General features: G+C 39.6%; 2 protein-coding genes across 5 annotated transcripts in view; one reads left to right on the top strand and one right to left on the bottom strand.

The window, feature by feature from the left end:
- Positions 1 to 15,906, top strand: part of LOC128263302 (mucin-19) — a 64,030-nt gene that overhangs the window by 25,729 nt on the left and 22,395 nt on the right. For all 4 annotated transcript variants that reach the window (XM_052998280.1, XM_052998282.1, XM_052998284.1 and 1 more), the window contains exon 3: positions 10,781 to 11,543. In XM_052998280.1, coding sequence (XP_052854240.1) covers positions 10,781 to 11,543 — 763 coding nt within the window. The remainder of the gene's footprint in view (positions 1 to 10,780; positions 11,544 to 15,906) is intronic.
- Positions 11,983 to 12,514, bottom strand: LOC128263304 (uncharacterized). The gene has a single exon (XM_052998286.1). It carries the CDS (start codon positions 12,436 to 12,438, stop codon positions 12,070 to 12,072), a length of 369 nt encoding a protein of 122 aa, XP_052854246.1. The 5' UTR covers positions 12,439 to 12,514; the 3' UTR covers positions 11,983 to 12,069.

The raw sequence follows: 15,906 nt of genomic DNA, 5'->3' as shown, positions 1-15,906 counted from the left end.
ACGAAATGAAAAACCCAACAAATTCAGCCAAAATTAACAAGAATACGAATGATTTTACACAAGTCCAAAAAGGAGGCTTCTGTTATTTCCATTAAATTTTTCTATTCATTATTGCGAATTCAATACAAACAGACTAATGTCATTTTCTAATTCAGATGTAGATGAAGCGTTTAGTAATTAATTTAAGATAAGGTATTTAGTTTTAAGATCATAGTAAATTTAATTGAAATTAAATAAAACTGCTGACCTTTTGTGATTTCCAAGAATTTTTAAAGCTGTTCCATTTAAATTATCATTTTACGTCACTTAATCGGAGCTCTTTTGTTCTTGCGTATCATTATATTTTGTATTTATATTATTATATTTTAAGAAAGTGTTTTTTTAATTTTGTAGTCCCCTTTTCTTGTTTAAAACGTACTTGTAAATTAGCATATGGTCGAAAAAACGGACCTTCGAAATATATTTTCGGAAGCCTATGCCATTCGTACTGAAAATCCAAAATTTGAGTTCTTGCCCCACCCATGCCTATTTGCCTGAACCGTATTGTTTCGGTTGGGTTTTGTTCCACTCTAACCAGACGAAGTCGCCTTGTGCGATAAGTTCGTGTGCAAAGGTTTTGAACTGCTTGAACCCGTTGGTACACACCAGTCTGCTGGCAAAACGGCAGCAAATGTGTATGTTTCTACATACAAGTCCCCACATTGACGTACAATATGTGGACAGAATAACCCATAAACTTGGTGAGCAGGAAATTATACTATTTGCTGCCTTCTGGGCGATCGTGTTTAAGATTTATAATTGCATATTAAGCATACGCCAAGTAAGCCTGCGGGGGTGTGGAATGACATGCAAAGTGCTTTAATCATTCAGACGATTTGATTGGGTTGGGAAAAGATTGCAGATGTTATGTGCCAGGTGGTTTGATGAGAAGTACAACCTTTTTTAAGTTACAAAAAAAAATCTGTAATGTGATTTTTGCGGATGTTAAGCATACGCCAAGTAAGCCAAGTGGGATAAGCAACTATACACATATAAAATGCTGGTATATTTGTGCATTAAAATGGATTAAAGTGGCATAGAATACATACTCGAATTTCAATGACTAACTCAAAACACTTCACAAAAGACCTCCTCAATGAGTATCATTACGTATACGCAACGTTATCATTGTTTGCAATCAGCAGAGACCTACTGAAATGGAATTGATATGAAATAGATTTCTATGAAATAAATCCAAATTAGTGTCAAGTTTAAAGAACACACAAATTCAACTATTTTGATGCCTTCAATTCAATCTCCATTTTACGTGCGCTCTAACCTTGCGCCATCAATCTTTGGCCTTAACTGGCTTTCAGCAGCCTTACGGATGGCCACCACAAACACATTAAACAAGATGCGGATGCTGCTGCAACACTCCAAACTTGTTAACAGGACAGAGCACAAGGAAACACGCCCCAAAAAGCACTCACTTCCCCTCAAAACATCCGACCCATAGTCGAACCAAGATCAAGTCCAAGTCCCAGTCGTCTCCTCATTCGCTTTGGCCATAAATTTGTGGCGAACTGAGCTTGAACTCGTATGAAATTTATGTGCAACATGCACCGATTTTGCCAGCTATACATTACAACTGCTACACATGTTATATGGAGATAGAGAAACATATAGACGGATGCTGACAGAGAGCCAGATGCAGAAAAACTGAGAGAAGTTCCTTAGCGGTTTCTTTATCGCCCAATATCAATCAAGTCGGCTAAAATTCGTTGCACATTTGAAGATTCTACGAGCATTGAGTCTGTCCACTATATAAAGTTCAGGAGTATGTGACTTTTATCGACTCAAAATCCATAAAAGAACCCGGACATTGGCTTTAGATTGTCTCTCTTTGGCAGAAGTTGAAGTTGGATTTAATGGTGTAGATGGAATACCCTTTGTTCAGGTATCCCTAAGGAAAATTAGTGAAATCTTTTTAAAAACCGTTATTAACTTAACAGAATAAATGGAATGTTTTTGAAAATTTAATTAGAAAACCATCGGTTGATTTTAACTTATATTTGACATTCCTCACGTTATGAACTCACCGAAACTTTTACCCTGATAAATTGGCCAAAGTTGGCAAACAGTTTTAGTGGCGCAGTCGGGCGACTGGCTCGTTTAATTGCTGACAAATTTATAGAGCGATGCACATTAATTCGCTGCGCCTAAAATCACAGAAGTGCATTAGCCGGAGACGAGGCAAAGAAAGAAGTCGCTGGTCGTGGCTGGTCCAACGCCATCATCACCATCACCATCACCCGTCGCGAGAGACTCAACCTCAATCCCAAATGTGCAGCCAATGTGCAAATGTTTCTTTTTTTTATTATTATACCACTGCTGCTGTTGATGGTGCTGCTGCTTTTGCCGCTGCGTTGGCTGCTGCTGGGGTCTAGCAGCTTTCATCTAAAACCAACAGCGGCAGCCGAAGCCAAAGCCAAAGCCACAGCTCAGCTCCGATGCTGGCGGCAGACACGATCTGCTAGCCCCGGCGCGGCCCGTTCATTTAATTATCGAATTTAATTAATCTGCACTTGATTTCCTCGCCTTAGCCCCAGACTCGGACGGGAATCAAGCCGCTCTGTCGGTCTCTATTGCACCTCCAGCACCAGCTCCAGCTCCAGCACCAGCGGTCTTGGCAGGTGCCTTTGAGGCATGCGCACATCTGGTTCCCCTCCCTTTCCCATCGCAGCTCTTCGGGTCTCGCTCTAACTATCATATCGGCATCAATTGGCAAATTGTTTTATACGTTTAATTTTTATACACCAACATTTCCTTTGGTATATATTTAATTATCCCAAAGTCAGACAGTTTGATGATTTTATTTAGAAAACTTGAAAGCAATATGTTTTATTTATCATTTGAAGTATCTATTAAGAACTGTTTATTTCATTATAATCTGGTAGATGATTATTCAAAAATCAGTGCCTACTTTATGCGGCACATATATTTCCAACTAATTGCTTATAAGTTTTTATGCAGAAAAAACTGAGGCCACTCTTTCAAGACAAAAAACATGCTTGAACAAAAATTCATTGATTAAATTAACAAATAAAATAGTAACAATAGAATCATAATTTTACATATTAAATAGGTAAGTCATGGGCTATTATCAAAAATGTTAATGATTTAAACAAATATAATGGTAAAACTTTAAACTATTTTTAAATTACGACGGTTATTATATGGATTTATTAAGAAAATAAAATATGCGATAATCTTAGATTTTATTACGTATGTAATTTAACCCAGTAGGTTCCTATCAGTTTAGCCCTACATTCCATTTGCTGTTTGAGTTGGGAGGATTTCGACATGGCACCCATTCAAGTAACCAAAACAAGTGGCAGACATAACTAGTGATCCTGCAGCTTCATAAATCCTAGTCCAGGAAAATAATTATTAGCGAAAAGGCAACTGATGGGTTCAATGGGGTGGCGAGGAGCAAAACCAGCCACATTGTTGGGGCTGCGAGTGCGGCCCACAGAGGCATGGCGCACACGCGAATATGCAACGGAGCAGCAACATTAAACATGCAACGCAGAGCCAAGAAATCGGGCGAACATCTAGTAAATTTATGAACCTGAACCTGGGCCACCAGACGCCGACGGGGAAGGTTGAAGCTGCTGGTGGTGGTGGTGGTGGTGGTGTAGAAGATGGTGATGGTGACGGTGATGGAGAGTGGCGGGGAAATCAAGTAAAAATCAAATTAAAACCAGAGCAGGCAAGCACGAAATTTCTAAGGAAATTTCACCCCGTATGTGGCATGCAACAAGATGTTTTTTTCTTGGTTAGTTTACTTTTTTTTTTTCGATTTTTTGTTCGTTTTTTTTTTTTTTTTTTTTGGCTTGCGGTGCGCCTGGTGAATGACCAAAACCAAGCCGAAACCAAAACCAAAACCAAACTAAAACCAAAAGCGCAGCAAGGCGAGGCGAACAAGCAGCAGGAGTGAGATAGCGACGACGACGCTGGAGAAGAAGATGAAAAAACCTGTGCTAATTATTATTTAGAGCTGGCCTGGCAGCAATCTGCACCAATTTAACCAAATAAGGCGCTTTTAGCGGCCAAATGCATTGCGCCGCCTGCATTGCATGCAACCATGTGGACGGGGTTGGGATCGGATCGGATCGGAACGGATCGGAACGGATGGTACGGTTCGGTTTGGTTCGGTTCGGTTTTGTATGGTGCACTATGGCAGAGGTGGAGAAATCTCTAGCTAAAAGTTGAAAGGCCTCTTCTGACGGCCTCACTGTGCAGTCGACTGTGTGTGTGTGGATGTGTGTGCATGCTGTGGCGGTGCACCTGTTTTACAGGAATTCAGAACCAGCGTCGTTGTCGATAATAAACTTTAATGCTAATAGTGGTTGTACATCATCTGCAATGGACCAAAAAACGACAAGGTGGGGTCTAGTGTTGCGAGCGTGACACGATGAATGTTTACTAATTGAAATTTTGGAAGTAGGTAATACCTACTAAATGTGTAGAAAATAGCTATCTACAACAAATTCATATCTACACATCGTCAAATATCTCTTCCGATCTATTTTATTGAAACGCTTCTCGGCGTATTTCTAACATTTTGAGCTTAGCTTAGAGATTTAATAGACAAGTGTGGGTATCATACATATTATCTCCTTAAAGTGTCTCATATAATTTTATTCTTAAGATTCGAATTCTTTAAAAGGTAAACCACTTTGTAAAGTACCCAGAGAAGCAGCAGTTATTTAAAGAATTAATTTCGCAAAAGAAAAAAACGCTTGACACTTAATTAACGTGGTCATTGGTTATGACTGTAGAAAGCCACTATTTAGTTCATTCCTTATAGGGCAATCGATTCTTTTAAAATGAGTATATCAAATTCCGATACATTTCTATGGCTATATAGACCGTGAGTCACGCATTTATCGCTTACAGAGAGTTAAGCCTTCCGCTCGGGACGCTAGTTCTGACACTTGTCTTTAGCCGAGCGTGTTGAGAGGTTGGGTAAAATCAAATTCCATTAAAGCAATTATGCAGTCCGAAGACATGGGCCAGGCAGCAGCTCACCTCAATGAGAAGCGCAAAGAGAGGCACGTCTTTCATTCACACACACACAAACACACACACACAAACACACACACACAAACACACACACATAGGGAACGGGTACCAGTTTGTCCAGTTCAAATGGCAGAGGTGTTAATAATTTATGAAATTTTTCCTTTGGTTCTTGGCCATTTTTATTTTTATTTTTATTTTTTTTTTTTTCTTTGGCTGTCCGTTATGGAGTCGCAGAATGTTGGAAGAAAATCATTTGCCATTTCCGTCTTGCGCCGCGCTCTGATTTGATTTGAAATTTCAATTTGCCGTGGACCTGTGGGGAACAGTGTCATGAACCGTTAGATCGCGTTGCCTGTTGCGGTTGTCCATTGGTTTTAGTTGGCGTCCGTTCCAGTTCGCTATCTCTGAATTTTATTATTGGATTTTCCAAAATCCATTTCTAGGTCTGTCACTTGCCGATTTTATTGGTTAATCAATTAATTGAGAAAAGTTGGAAGGAACCATTATTAATCATATGATGGGGGTTACCCTTTATAAAAACTAAAATATGGAATTATTTTTTCTTTATTTAGCTTGCTTTCAAAAGTAAACATTTTTGGTGCAAACTTTGAACTTGAAAATTTGACCATGAACCTGAAAATTAGCACAACTTTGTGTACCACTGAACCTTGGGAATTCCGCAATCTGAACAATTTGGTTGTTTTGTCGTTATTTGTGTTCCGGTTAATTTCCACACGCCATTGTTGTGGCAAATTGCGATTCCCCCGAGATTGCTATCCCATAAAGATAAGAAACAGGTTCAACAGATATGACAAATCAAAAAATGTATACGATACGGCAAGCTGGGTAAATTTCGGGCAAGCCAAGTAAACAGTTAGATGGGAGATCTCTAATGAACTTTGAATTACTTTCACCCAATGTGGCAAACAACAATTGAACTGGAGCTCCAGAAAGCCATACAAAAGGACAGGCCAAATATTATCAGTGAAACGCGCTCCACAATCTTTAACACCTTTTGATGATCTAATAAATGCGACATGATTTTCAAAAACCACAAAAAACGACCCAATAAATTGAGAACAACAAAAGAGAGCAAGGGGGAAAACACACGCTGACGAAAACATCGTGAACCATGAGAAGGCCATATACGAGTACTAAGCCCCCTATATAGGAATACATACATCATCATCATCATCGTCGTCACATCATCATCATCCTCATCATCATCATCATCACCATCATCATCAGCATGAGGAACATACATATATAGTTCAACTGGCACTTGGACAAACAAGGCGATAAGACCCCGCGACCAGAGCACAACACTTGAGATACAAGAAATCACGTAAAAAGGAAACTGAAACTGACTGAAACTGAGTGAACCTCGAGCTGAAACTAAAGCAGCGCAGAGCGATGCAGATACAGATACAGATACTGATAGGCCACCACAAATGTTTATCTATAAGAAATGTGACGAAAAAAGAGCGAATAAAAACGGTGGAATGGGAACTGTACACTGGTACTTACCATTAAAACTAGAAATAGGTTGTCCCAAATGCAAAACACTCAACAAATACAAAATACCAATAGTAAAGATGCTTTTTAACTCTCAGTTGAAATGCCTAATCTATCTTTGCAAAACTATAATCAATCTGGAGTTATAGCTTCACAGAATTGGGAAACGTCACCGTTTGTATTTAGTTTGTAATTTTATGACTCGACTCATTTAGCTTGTTCCCATTAACTATGTTGACACATTTTTGATTTCACAACGTGAAGGGGTCACAAATAATACTTATGCCCTCTAATCAATAAACCTCACAATCTCCGACCATCAGATACAATAGAAAAGAATGGAGCGAGGCAAGAATAAATAAAGGAGGGCAAAATAAAATAGTCAGCCATTGAAGAGGCTAAAGCGAATCGAACTCGACATGGAATCGGTTCAGGGTCTTGTGCCGTAGATAGACCGATTCGCTTCCATTCCCGCTGCCCTGATACCACAACCCGAACCTCAGCCAGAGACCCTATTTATCAGCGTGCTTCAGTATTACCTTCTTGACTTACTGATACTCCTATGTATTTGGCTTATTTACTCTTCTTACGAAACAATTCGGGAACAAAGGTTGAACCCTGTCGTTCCTTTCGAGCAGGGGGCGCGATAACAACAGCGCAGAGTTTGCATAAAGGGCAAGGGGGAAGTCAGCAGTCAGTAGTTAGCAGTCAGCTGGCTGGTCCGGCGCTTGTTTGATTTTCAAATGAGGTCAAAAGAAATAATAAATTCGGCTGATAAGCCGTACTCCCCATTGGACCCTCCACACTCTGCACTGTAAGTTAATCAGCTACCGATGATTTCTTGCGTCAGAGGTTAGGTGTTTTTTTTTTTTGGGATTTTTCCCAAGGTCTAGACGGTCGAGTGTGTGACCCTTCAGCGGCAGCTGTGTGGGTCGAAAATCTATGTCAATTTGTCGCAATTATTGCCTCTAGTACACTCGTATTTTTACTTGCTGCCAATATATGAAAAATGGTCACATGACAGGTCGGCACGGCAGCTGTGTTTGCCAGTATGCCGTATACGTATATGTATACGTATACGTATCGCCCCAAATGGCAATGAACTTTACCGCTCCCAGAACTCTGTGCACCCGCCACTTTCTATGGTGTGAACGTGAACATGAACGTGCTCGGTCGTAAGTTTTCGATGTCGGCGTCGTCTATTAGTACTATTGACACTTGCCGACCCAGTGGCGACCGAAATGCGGCCTGTCACCGCGCGGATCGCTCACAGATACTCAGGTATGAGCACGGTGGGGGAAAAAAAAAACATAACGTCCGACTGGAAAAAGTCAACAGTGTCGCGCATGGCACATGTTGGGTCGAGGTTTCTATACCCCCCATATCTCCCCCTTTTCCCGTACGGCTGTATCGGGTCCGCCTTCTCTCATCAACATCGTCATCGTCATCGTCATCGTCATAATGATCTTCGGCATTCGACATTCGGCACTTAGCACCATTGGCACCAAGCGATGCCAATCAGGGGTCTTTGGGGAGCTGGAGCTCGCTGACCGACCGAAATGGGAAAACGATAGCGGGCACAGTGGGACGAGGGTATCCAAAAAAAAATAAGGAATATAACCACTCTCAATGTTGATTACCAGTTCTCGAAAATATATATGACAGGCCTAAAAGAAAATAATTCCATATCTCAATCATCGCCAGAATTATATTCCTATCTGCTTTAAAGCAGATAGAATATCTCTAGAAAATTGAGAAGCGGAAATATATTTAGTTGGAATACGCCAAAATATATTCCTTAAAATCCCATATTTCGTCAATCTAACCATTGCTAAGCATTTTGTCACATTTTATAAAAAGGGAACGGGGTTTTAATGGTTATGATTGTTATATATGAAATACAAATTGGGAGAGTCGCAAAATTCTCTTCAAGCTAGATTTTACTTTAAACCTTTTTTTTTATTACAAATAATACAAAGGGATACAAACTGCGTTTGATAGACGCATATAAAGCTACAAAAAAAACACAAATACACAAGAAAATATATCTTCAAAGCACAAACATAATCACACAAATTTTTTATCTTTTAGAAAGAATGCGTTAAATGATCGAAATTCTGATTTTCTATTTCAGTCGTGTAGATCATATTAAAATTATATTGTTAATAAGTATAGTTTGTAAATATTGTAAAATTCGCACAACTCAAATCTAGACGAATCCAAATACGCTTGTCATCCACTGTTTAACCACTTTAGGGCGGTTGGTTTTGGTTTCTTTCTATGTTTCATTATATACCCACAACTTAAGAAATTAAGTTCTATGCTAACCAATAATAAACTTAATTTTATGATAACGCATGGACAACTTATTAAACAGCATATATATAAGCTATTTCGGGCTCGAATATGAAGGGTGAAATTTGATATAAGGCAGATCGGCAGGGAGCTTTCGTTCTGTTGACCAAACCCAATGCAATTCCGAGCCTCGATTCTGGTTCTGTTTTGATTTGGGTTCCGATTGTGGGGATCGTAACGAGCTTAAAACTACAAATTGTTGTTAATTTCGCTTGTAAATATTTCATTTAATTATTTATGCTGTGTGCTTTGGCTGCCAAACATGCGAGCAAGTGGATCTGGCACCAGGTTTTGGGTATTAGTATGGGTATGGCTTGCTGTCTGTGTTTGGGACTGGGGCTGGTGTGGCTTCCATCAATTTACACCTGCTGGCTGAGAGGGTTTCGATAGATCGCTTATCCCCTGTCCTCCACCTGGCCGACCATTACCTCGCAGGTAAAGGTCATTGCTTGTGCACGCATTGATACACGTATTTGCTTTTTAACTTTTGCCAGTTAAATTACAATTAAATTGTTTATGTGCGAGCCAAAGTATGTAGTCAACTGTGGCCTAACAAAAATTGGGAATAAAAACTTGGGTAAATAAAGAATTTGCTTGCCCTGCCATTTGCGGAGGAAGTTAAAAAAGCACCATAAAATTTTGTTTGAATATCTTTATAAGTGTTTCTGCTTTTATGTATGGGTACCCTTTGATGCAGAAAGTAAGGTTGGTTACCCTAATTAAGACAATGGTTTTGGCTTTCAAATTAACTATCATCCAATAAGTCAATAATGTTATTTTTAATTTAAAATTTGAACTGGATGGATTTACTTTAAGTAAATACACGATAAAATTTATAATAAACTTTCTCGGGAATAAATTTTGCTTTACCCCACAAAAGATTAAGAGAAACAAAGATGATAAATATAGAAATTTTGATAAGTGGAAAAAAAGTTTGGAAACTGAACTTAATTGAATTCCTATGATTACTGACAACTCTTTTTTGAATTTAACCCCTACAGAAGTTCCCTTATCTCCAAGTTAAGTGCGTACGATTGTTTCTACCACCTAACTCCCCATTTCACTGTCTGGGTTTGCTGCTGTTTGTTTGTTTAATGATTGTTTTTTCCGGGCTCTGTAACTGTTCGAATCGCACTCTGCCGTACTGTACGCAGCGTTGACGTGCACTTCGCGCCCCCTGGCTCACCCCGATAATTAGCTTAAGGGTTCAACGATGCAGGTCAATGGTTTTGTTAACATATTATAAGTTATTTTAACCTTTGGCCGATTTGCATGCGACGCAAGCCTCGAGCTTTTTACACCACAATGTTTTTGGCTCAGTCTATGGGTGCGTGTCATTGCCGAGTGTGTTCTTATGTGTGCTTCTACTCTATAAGCTTGCGTGTACAGTTAGAATTTCAATTTTGAAAAGTTTAATATTCAATTTTAAATATTTTATTTTTGTCTAATACTGGTGAGTTTTTTAAAATAAATAAACTTTGAATTTGATTTAATTACTAACAGAGCATACTAACAAAAATCAATCCAAATGATTACTTATTATATATATATAATATTAAAAAATAGTTTTTTTCTTTTGAAGTTTGCGAGTCTTTGAAATGTTTAACGAATTCTATATTATAAAACCTCTGGAGTGTTAATAAGAATTTATGTAGTTATATTTTTATAAAACAAAAATTGGTTTTAATGTAAAAGACTTACTGAAATTAAAACAAAACCTCTAGTTAAATAGTGTTATAAGAGAATTTGCCTTGACAGATTTAAATAGAGTGCATTGTAACGCACTTTTATATACATAGTTCACTCCCCGACTAACTCACACTCTATTTTGTCCAATTTGCAGGTAACGCACCCACCGACATACTGCTGCAGAAGCCAGCCAAGGCCACCACCGCCATTGTGGGCGGTCGCAGCGCAGCCCAACCGGCGACCCACGACGACCAGCAAGCGGCCACGACCGCCACAGCCACCAAGCGGAAGCACCTCGAGCGGCTGGCCAGCGATCTGCGGCAGCTGGGCCAGAAGGGCAGGAGTAGCTCGGAGAGCCCCGTTTCATCGTACCCCTCCATTGCGGCCACTGCCAAAATGCTAAGCGAGCGATCGCTGCTGCTCAGCGGATATGGGGCCATCGAGAGTAGCGCCAAGAAGCTGAGCGAAGCGGCCACCGGTGGGGCGGGTGGTGGGGTGGCGGTTAGTCAGGCCGCCACGCCCTCCCTGGGTGCTCCCGCCTCGGCAGCCTCCTCCTCCTCCTCCTCGTCCTCATCCGCCTCCTCCGCTGCCAATACCGCCTGCACCGCCAATGCGAACACTGCATCCGTGGCTGCTGCCTATGCCGCTCTGTATTTGGAGAAGGTCAAGCATGAGAAGTTGTCGCCGCTGCAGATGGACAATCACAAGGATGCGCCGATGGTCACAATTCACAACAACAACAACAATAACACCATTAACAACAACAATAGCAGCAGTAGTAGTAGCAGCATAAGCAACAACCATCAATCGAGTCAACAGCCACATCATATGGGCCACAGCGTCAAGAGGGAGCGTCTCAGTCCAGGCAGCAACAGTAGCAGCCACAACGGCGAACTTACCGTCAGCTCATTTGCCAGGTGAGTGTGTGTGAATGGATTTTACCCAAAGTTGATTCATTGACTTATTGAATCACAGATTCGTGACCACTACCTTGATCCGTTGACCTCTTAAAAACTGATTCACCACACTAGGGCAAAAAGCTTTGTTAACTTTAACAATCTAAACACTTATCATGCCAATATAAGGTTGATTTCTAGACTTTTTTGTTAAGCTTTTTCGAAACATGGTTTGATATTGGTAAAATATCACTTTTTGAAATTGTATCAACATGAAAAGAAAGTATCTCATAACCCATTACTCTGTTCACCATTTTCAAAACAAATAGGCCATATGATAGATGGCGCCAGCAATTCTAATTACGCGGCAAACTATAAATACGAAAGCGACTTCTTGCCTCGATTTGAAATATTTTTGGCCAGTCTGCAAGTTAAATACCAAATCTGTAGATCGTTTAATACAGTGTTTACTTAATTAACGTTTAATTTATAGCGTTAAATCAAACGGAAACAATTACAAAGTTAACAAGAATATTATAAACTGTCTCTACTTGGGCCCTTTTTTATCTTCCTGATCTTTATGATCTTCGTCCTCGGTACTCTCCATGTGGCACTGTTCACTGTTTTCAAGCATGTTATTGTAATGTTCCCGCCGCATTTCCAAGAATCTCATCCTACGCCGGAGTCGCTGCTGCGCGGTTTCTTCGGTCAGGTTTTCACTTTCGACTTCCACTTCCGGCAACGAAACGACGACTGAGGGAGCATTTGAGATATCGGGTCTGGGGGTGTTGATGGGTCGCAGGATGGACGGCGATATGCTAACAGTGCCGGTGGCAATGGAATCATCAGGGTTGGGATCGTCCTGGCGAAGATCGTCCAACTTCTCAGGTACTTCATCCTTATCCTTGTCAGACATATTCTGGAGACTTGATACAAATATTATTAAGTACTTAACCACAACAATTTCAAAGCCATGATGATGTTGATTCGGAAAAGAGGAAAAGATTTTCCCTCCGAACTCCGTTTTCTGGACTATTTATCAAGCGATTTCGACGGCTGTCGACGCCTGACAAATTAATTAACATTTTAGTAAATTAATACCTCGAAAAGAAACCAAATCGATGTGGCTTCTGTTCGCTGGCCAAAGTAAATTAATCAAAAGCAAGAAACAAAAAGAAACGAACACGAATGTGTCTACACAAGAGCACGCTTCTGCTGTCAAAAAGAGGCAATAACAAAGAACCCGCCAAGAGAAGCAAAGAAAAACAACTTGAAAAACTTGAAATGTAAATACAAATAAGACAAAAAATTAATAAGACCCAGACCACGACTGAGATACAGACAAAAATTGATTTGACAAGCGAAATCAGCAGCAATTAATACGCGCAACTAAATTAATGGCGTTAAAGATTATATATTAACTAATATAAACAAAGGCAATTTATCTCCCAAAAGCAAAATAAAAACAAAAATCACACATGAAACCTAAACAGGCCTTAGGCCTCAGCACAGATGGATACAAAGATACTAGTTGGGCGAACGAACGGCTGGCCATATTAATATTAATGAGACATGCTAGTCTATCGCCACCTGAGGTGTGGACGTTCAGCCACGATAGATTTGGGTTTAACATATTCGATTCGCATCTGGGTGTGGGTTCCCCAACTCCGCTCGGGGTGGTCGTCTGAAAAGATTGGATAAGCCGCATAATATTCATAATTTATAATTGTTTATCCACAAATTAGGAAGGCTTATTAAGGCAACATGCAGACGCCTTAATACGGTATGACAGTTGAATGCCCAAGGGCTGGGCCAAGATCTGCTTTGAAGGCTATGTTTTTTCATAAATATGTTTGAGACCGTCTGGGAATTAATGCAAATTTAATGCAAATACTAACCTGTCAAATACATCTGATCAAATGTATCCCAAGTTGTCAGAACTTGCTTCTCATCTGTCCCATTCACAAAAATTCGATCCTCTGTCTACCTCATTCAGCTTATATTTGAGCTTTTGGTGGTGCTGCTATTTTATTTATTTGATTATTTGCATACTCAAACTATAGTTGTAAGAGTTTTAGAACACTTAGGAGTGGAATTTCTAATTCTGTTTAAGCCTATCCAAAAGTGTGCAGTATATAAGCATAACACAACAAATAAATACATTTTTTCTAGGTCTTTTGTCTCTTCATTTTTGCTTTGCCGAACTTTTCGTCAACAAGTTCTCTTTTTTGAGAAATGTATATAAATCGTATATTAATTTAATCGCATTCAGACAGTGCGTTTCAAACTTTAAAAACAAACACTCTTTTAAATTTGATTGATTTTAATTTACATTTTATATTATATTGTTTTTCGGGTCGCTTTTTTTTTGGTCTTGATTATTTGATAGATAATCGTTATCTATGGAATTCTGGCTGTTAATTGTGCTTGAGTTTCGAACCGCACTGTATTGACAAACATTTATTTTATTTTTTTAGGGACACAAGACCCGACTTGTGTAGGCGTAACAATAGACACCATTTGCATACCGAGGCGGGCACATGTTGTCGGTTGTATAATAAAAACCAATTAGGCATGCCACCGATCTAAAGATCTGAGCCAACCAAACCGTTAGACACACATCGAGATTGGGTGAAGGCGGGGATCGGGGCACGGGGATCAGTAGCAGTAGCCAACATAATCGCCACTATAAACCATTTTTTCATGGCTTTTTTTTCTTGCTTGATCTGTTTGCTGTTCAAACAATTGCCAAGAACAAGCAACAAAACACAACTAAGTAGCTGCTACCAATCGCCAAAGCAATTTGCAATAATCAACATTTTTAACAAAACCAAAAAAAAAAAATTACTAAAAAAGATACAACAAAAAAGGAGACAAAAAAAAGAACAACAGAGTTGTAAGCAGCAGAGGCAACAACGAACCGGCGAACGAACAAAATAACAGCAACCAAAAACAAAAAATCGACAACCAGCAGATCACGATAAATCAATGGCAACAACAACAGGAACACAGGGAGCCAGCTGAGTGGGCAGAAGGCGGTACAGGGGGCGGTGCAGTGGGCGGGGGAGCGGTACGGGGGCTGGGCGGCAAGCTGCTATATATAAATTTGTGCCGCAGCCTCCGAAAGAGCGACACGACATGACCAACGACCAACGACCAGCGACGACGACGTGCAGCACGAGTTACTCTCTTCTGGTCCGGCCATGCCACAACCACCTAGCCATGTGGCATGCAACCAGTGGTGACCGCCAGTTGGCTATAGAAAAGGTTAGGAGATTTAAGAAAATAGAACATTCGTTGATGACTTAAGCCGTCTGAGACTCTCTTAAATAATAATTTGTCAGCAGCCAGCATATTGCAAACTTATAAATTAGAGCGCAAATCACAATAACTGCAAAGAATTTATTATTTGGCTTAACCAAAGCACATTTTAAAGTTATTGCAACTACAGTTGAACCTATAAAATAACATTTAAAAGTCTTTCAAATACAATAGGATCAAATAAGCTTACATTTAAGTTTTTAACTTATACAATAACTATTTATAAACTTTGAATGTTTAAGAAAATTTGTACCTTGGGCTTTCTTTTTCGAATTTAGACAAAGTAATGATTGTTTACCTTTTACAATAACTATTTTTAAAATCTTCATTTTATTTTTGGTTGTTTGACCTCGCTTTTACTTATTTTAAAAATATTTACTTTATGTTTTCTTTTTTGAATTTAAAAACTTCATTGCACTCTCTCGGTTATCCCATCCATGCTGCAGATTGGTTGATTATGTAAACATTTTTGCATACTATTGATATAACTACTTATTTTTCATGAGTTTCTAGTAATAATTAAAATTATAAATATTTTGCAACAAATAAATTACATTTAATGAAGCTTACTAGGGAATCAATCATTGGTGCACAAGTATCGCAACATTTTCTTAATGTTTGTACGTTTTTATTTTTTAGCTCAAACACTGGTACTATATACGTAACTGGATGTAAATAATTATTATATTTATAATTTTACAAAAAACAAACAAAGATTTTGAATTTTTACCCATAAGAATAAGTAATTTTTGGGGAATGCAAAAGCCAAAATGGCACCGCTGGTGGCATGCAGCACAACGCTTTGGCGGAGCTGAAATAGAGGCAGGCACTTGCAACTGCCACTGGCTGTGGCATGGCGCGGCTTAGGAGGTGACCGCTGCCACTGCCGATCTGGCCAGAAATCTATGCTGATTATTTTCTTTTCGGCCAGCCTTGCCTTGGTTTGCCTTGGCTTGGCTTGGCTTGGCTTCTTGGCTCGTGTTGGAGAGCTCTGGGAATGGCTAATGGGTGGATGTGGATGTGAATGTAAATGTGGAAGCAGAGGGGACCTACGACTGCGCCA

Source organism: Drosophila gunungcola, unplaced genomic scaffold (genome assembly GCF_025200985.1).
Source record: "Drosophila gunungcola strain Sukarami unplaced genomic scaffold, Dgunungcola_SK_2 000001F, whole genome shotgun sequence".
Taxonomy (NCBI): Eukaryota; Metazoa; Arthropoda; class Insecta; order Diptera; family Drosophilidae; genus Drosophila; species Drosophila gunungcola.
The sequence above is the reverse complement of the archived record's forward strand: the minus strand, read 5'-3'. Positions and strand labels throughout refer to the sequence as shown.

Excerpts from the sequence above, each read along its gene's own strand:
- LOC128263304 (XM_052998286.1), bottom strand. The coding sequence starts at position 12,438 with ATGTCTGACAAGGATAAGGATGAAGTACCTGAGAAGTTGGACGATCTT.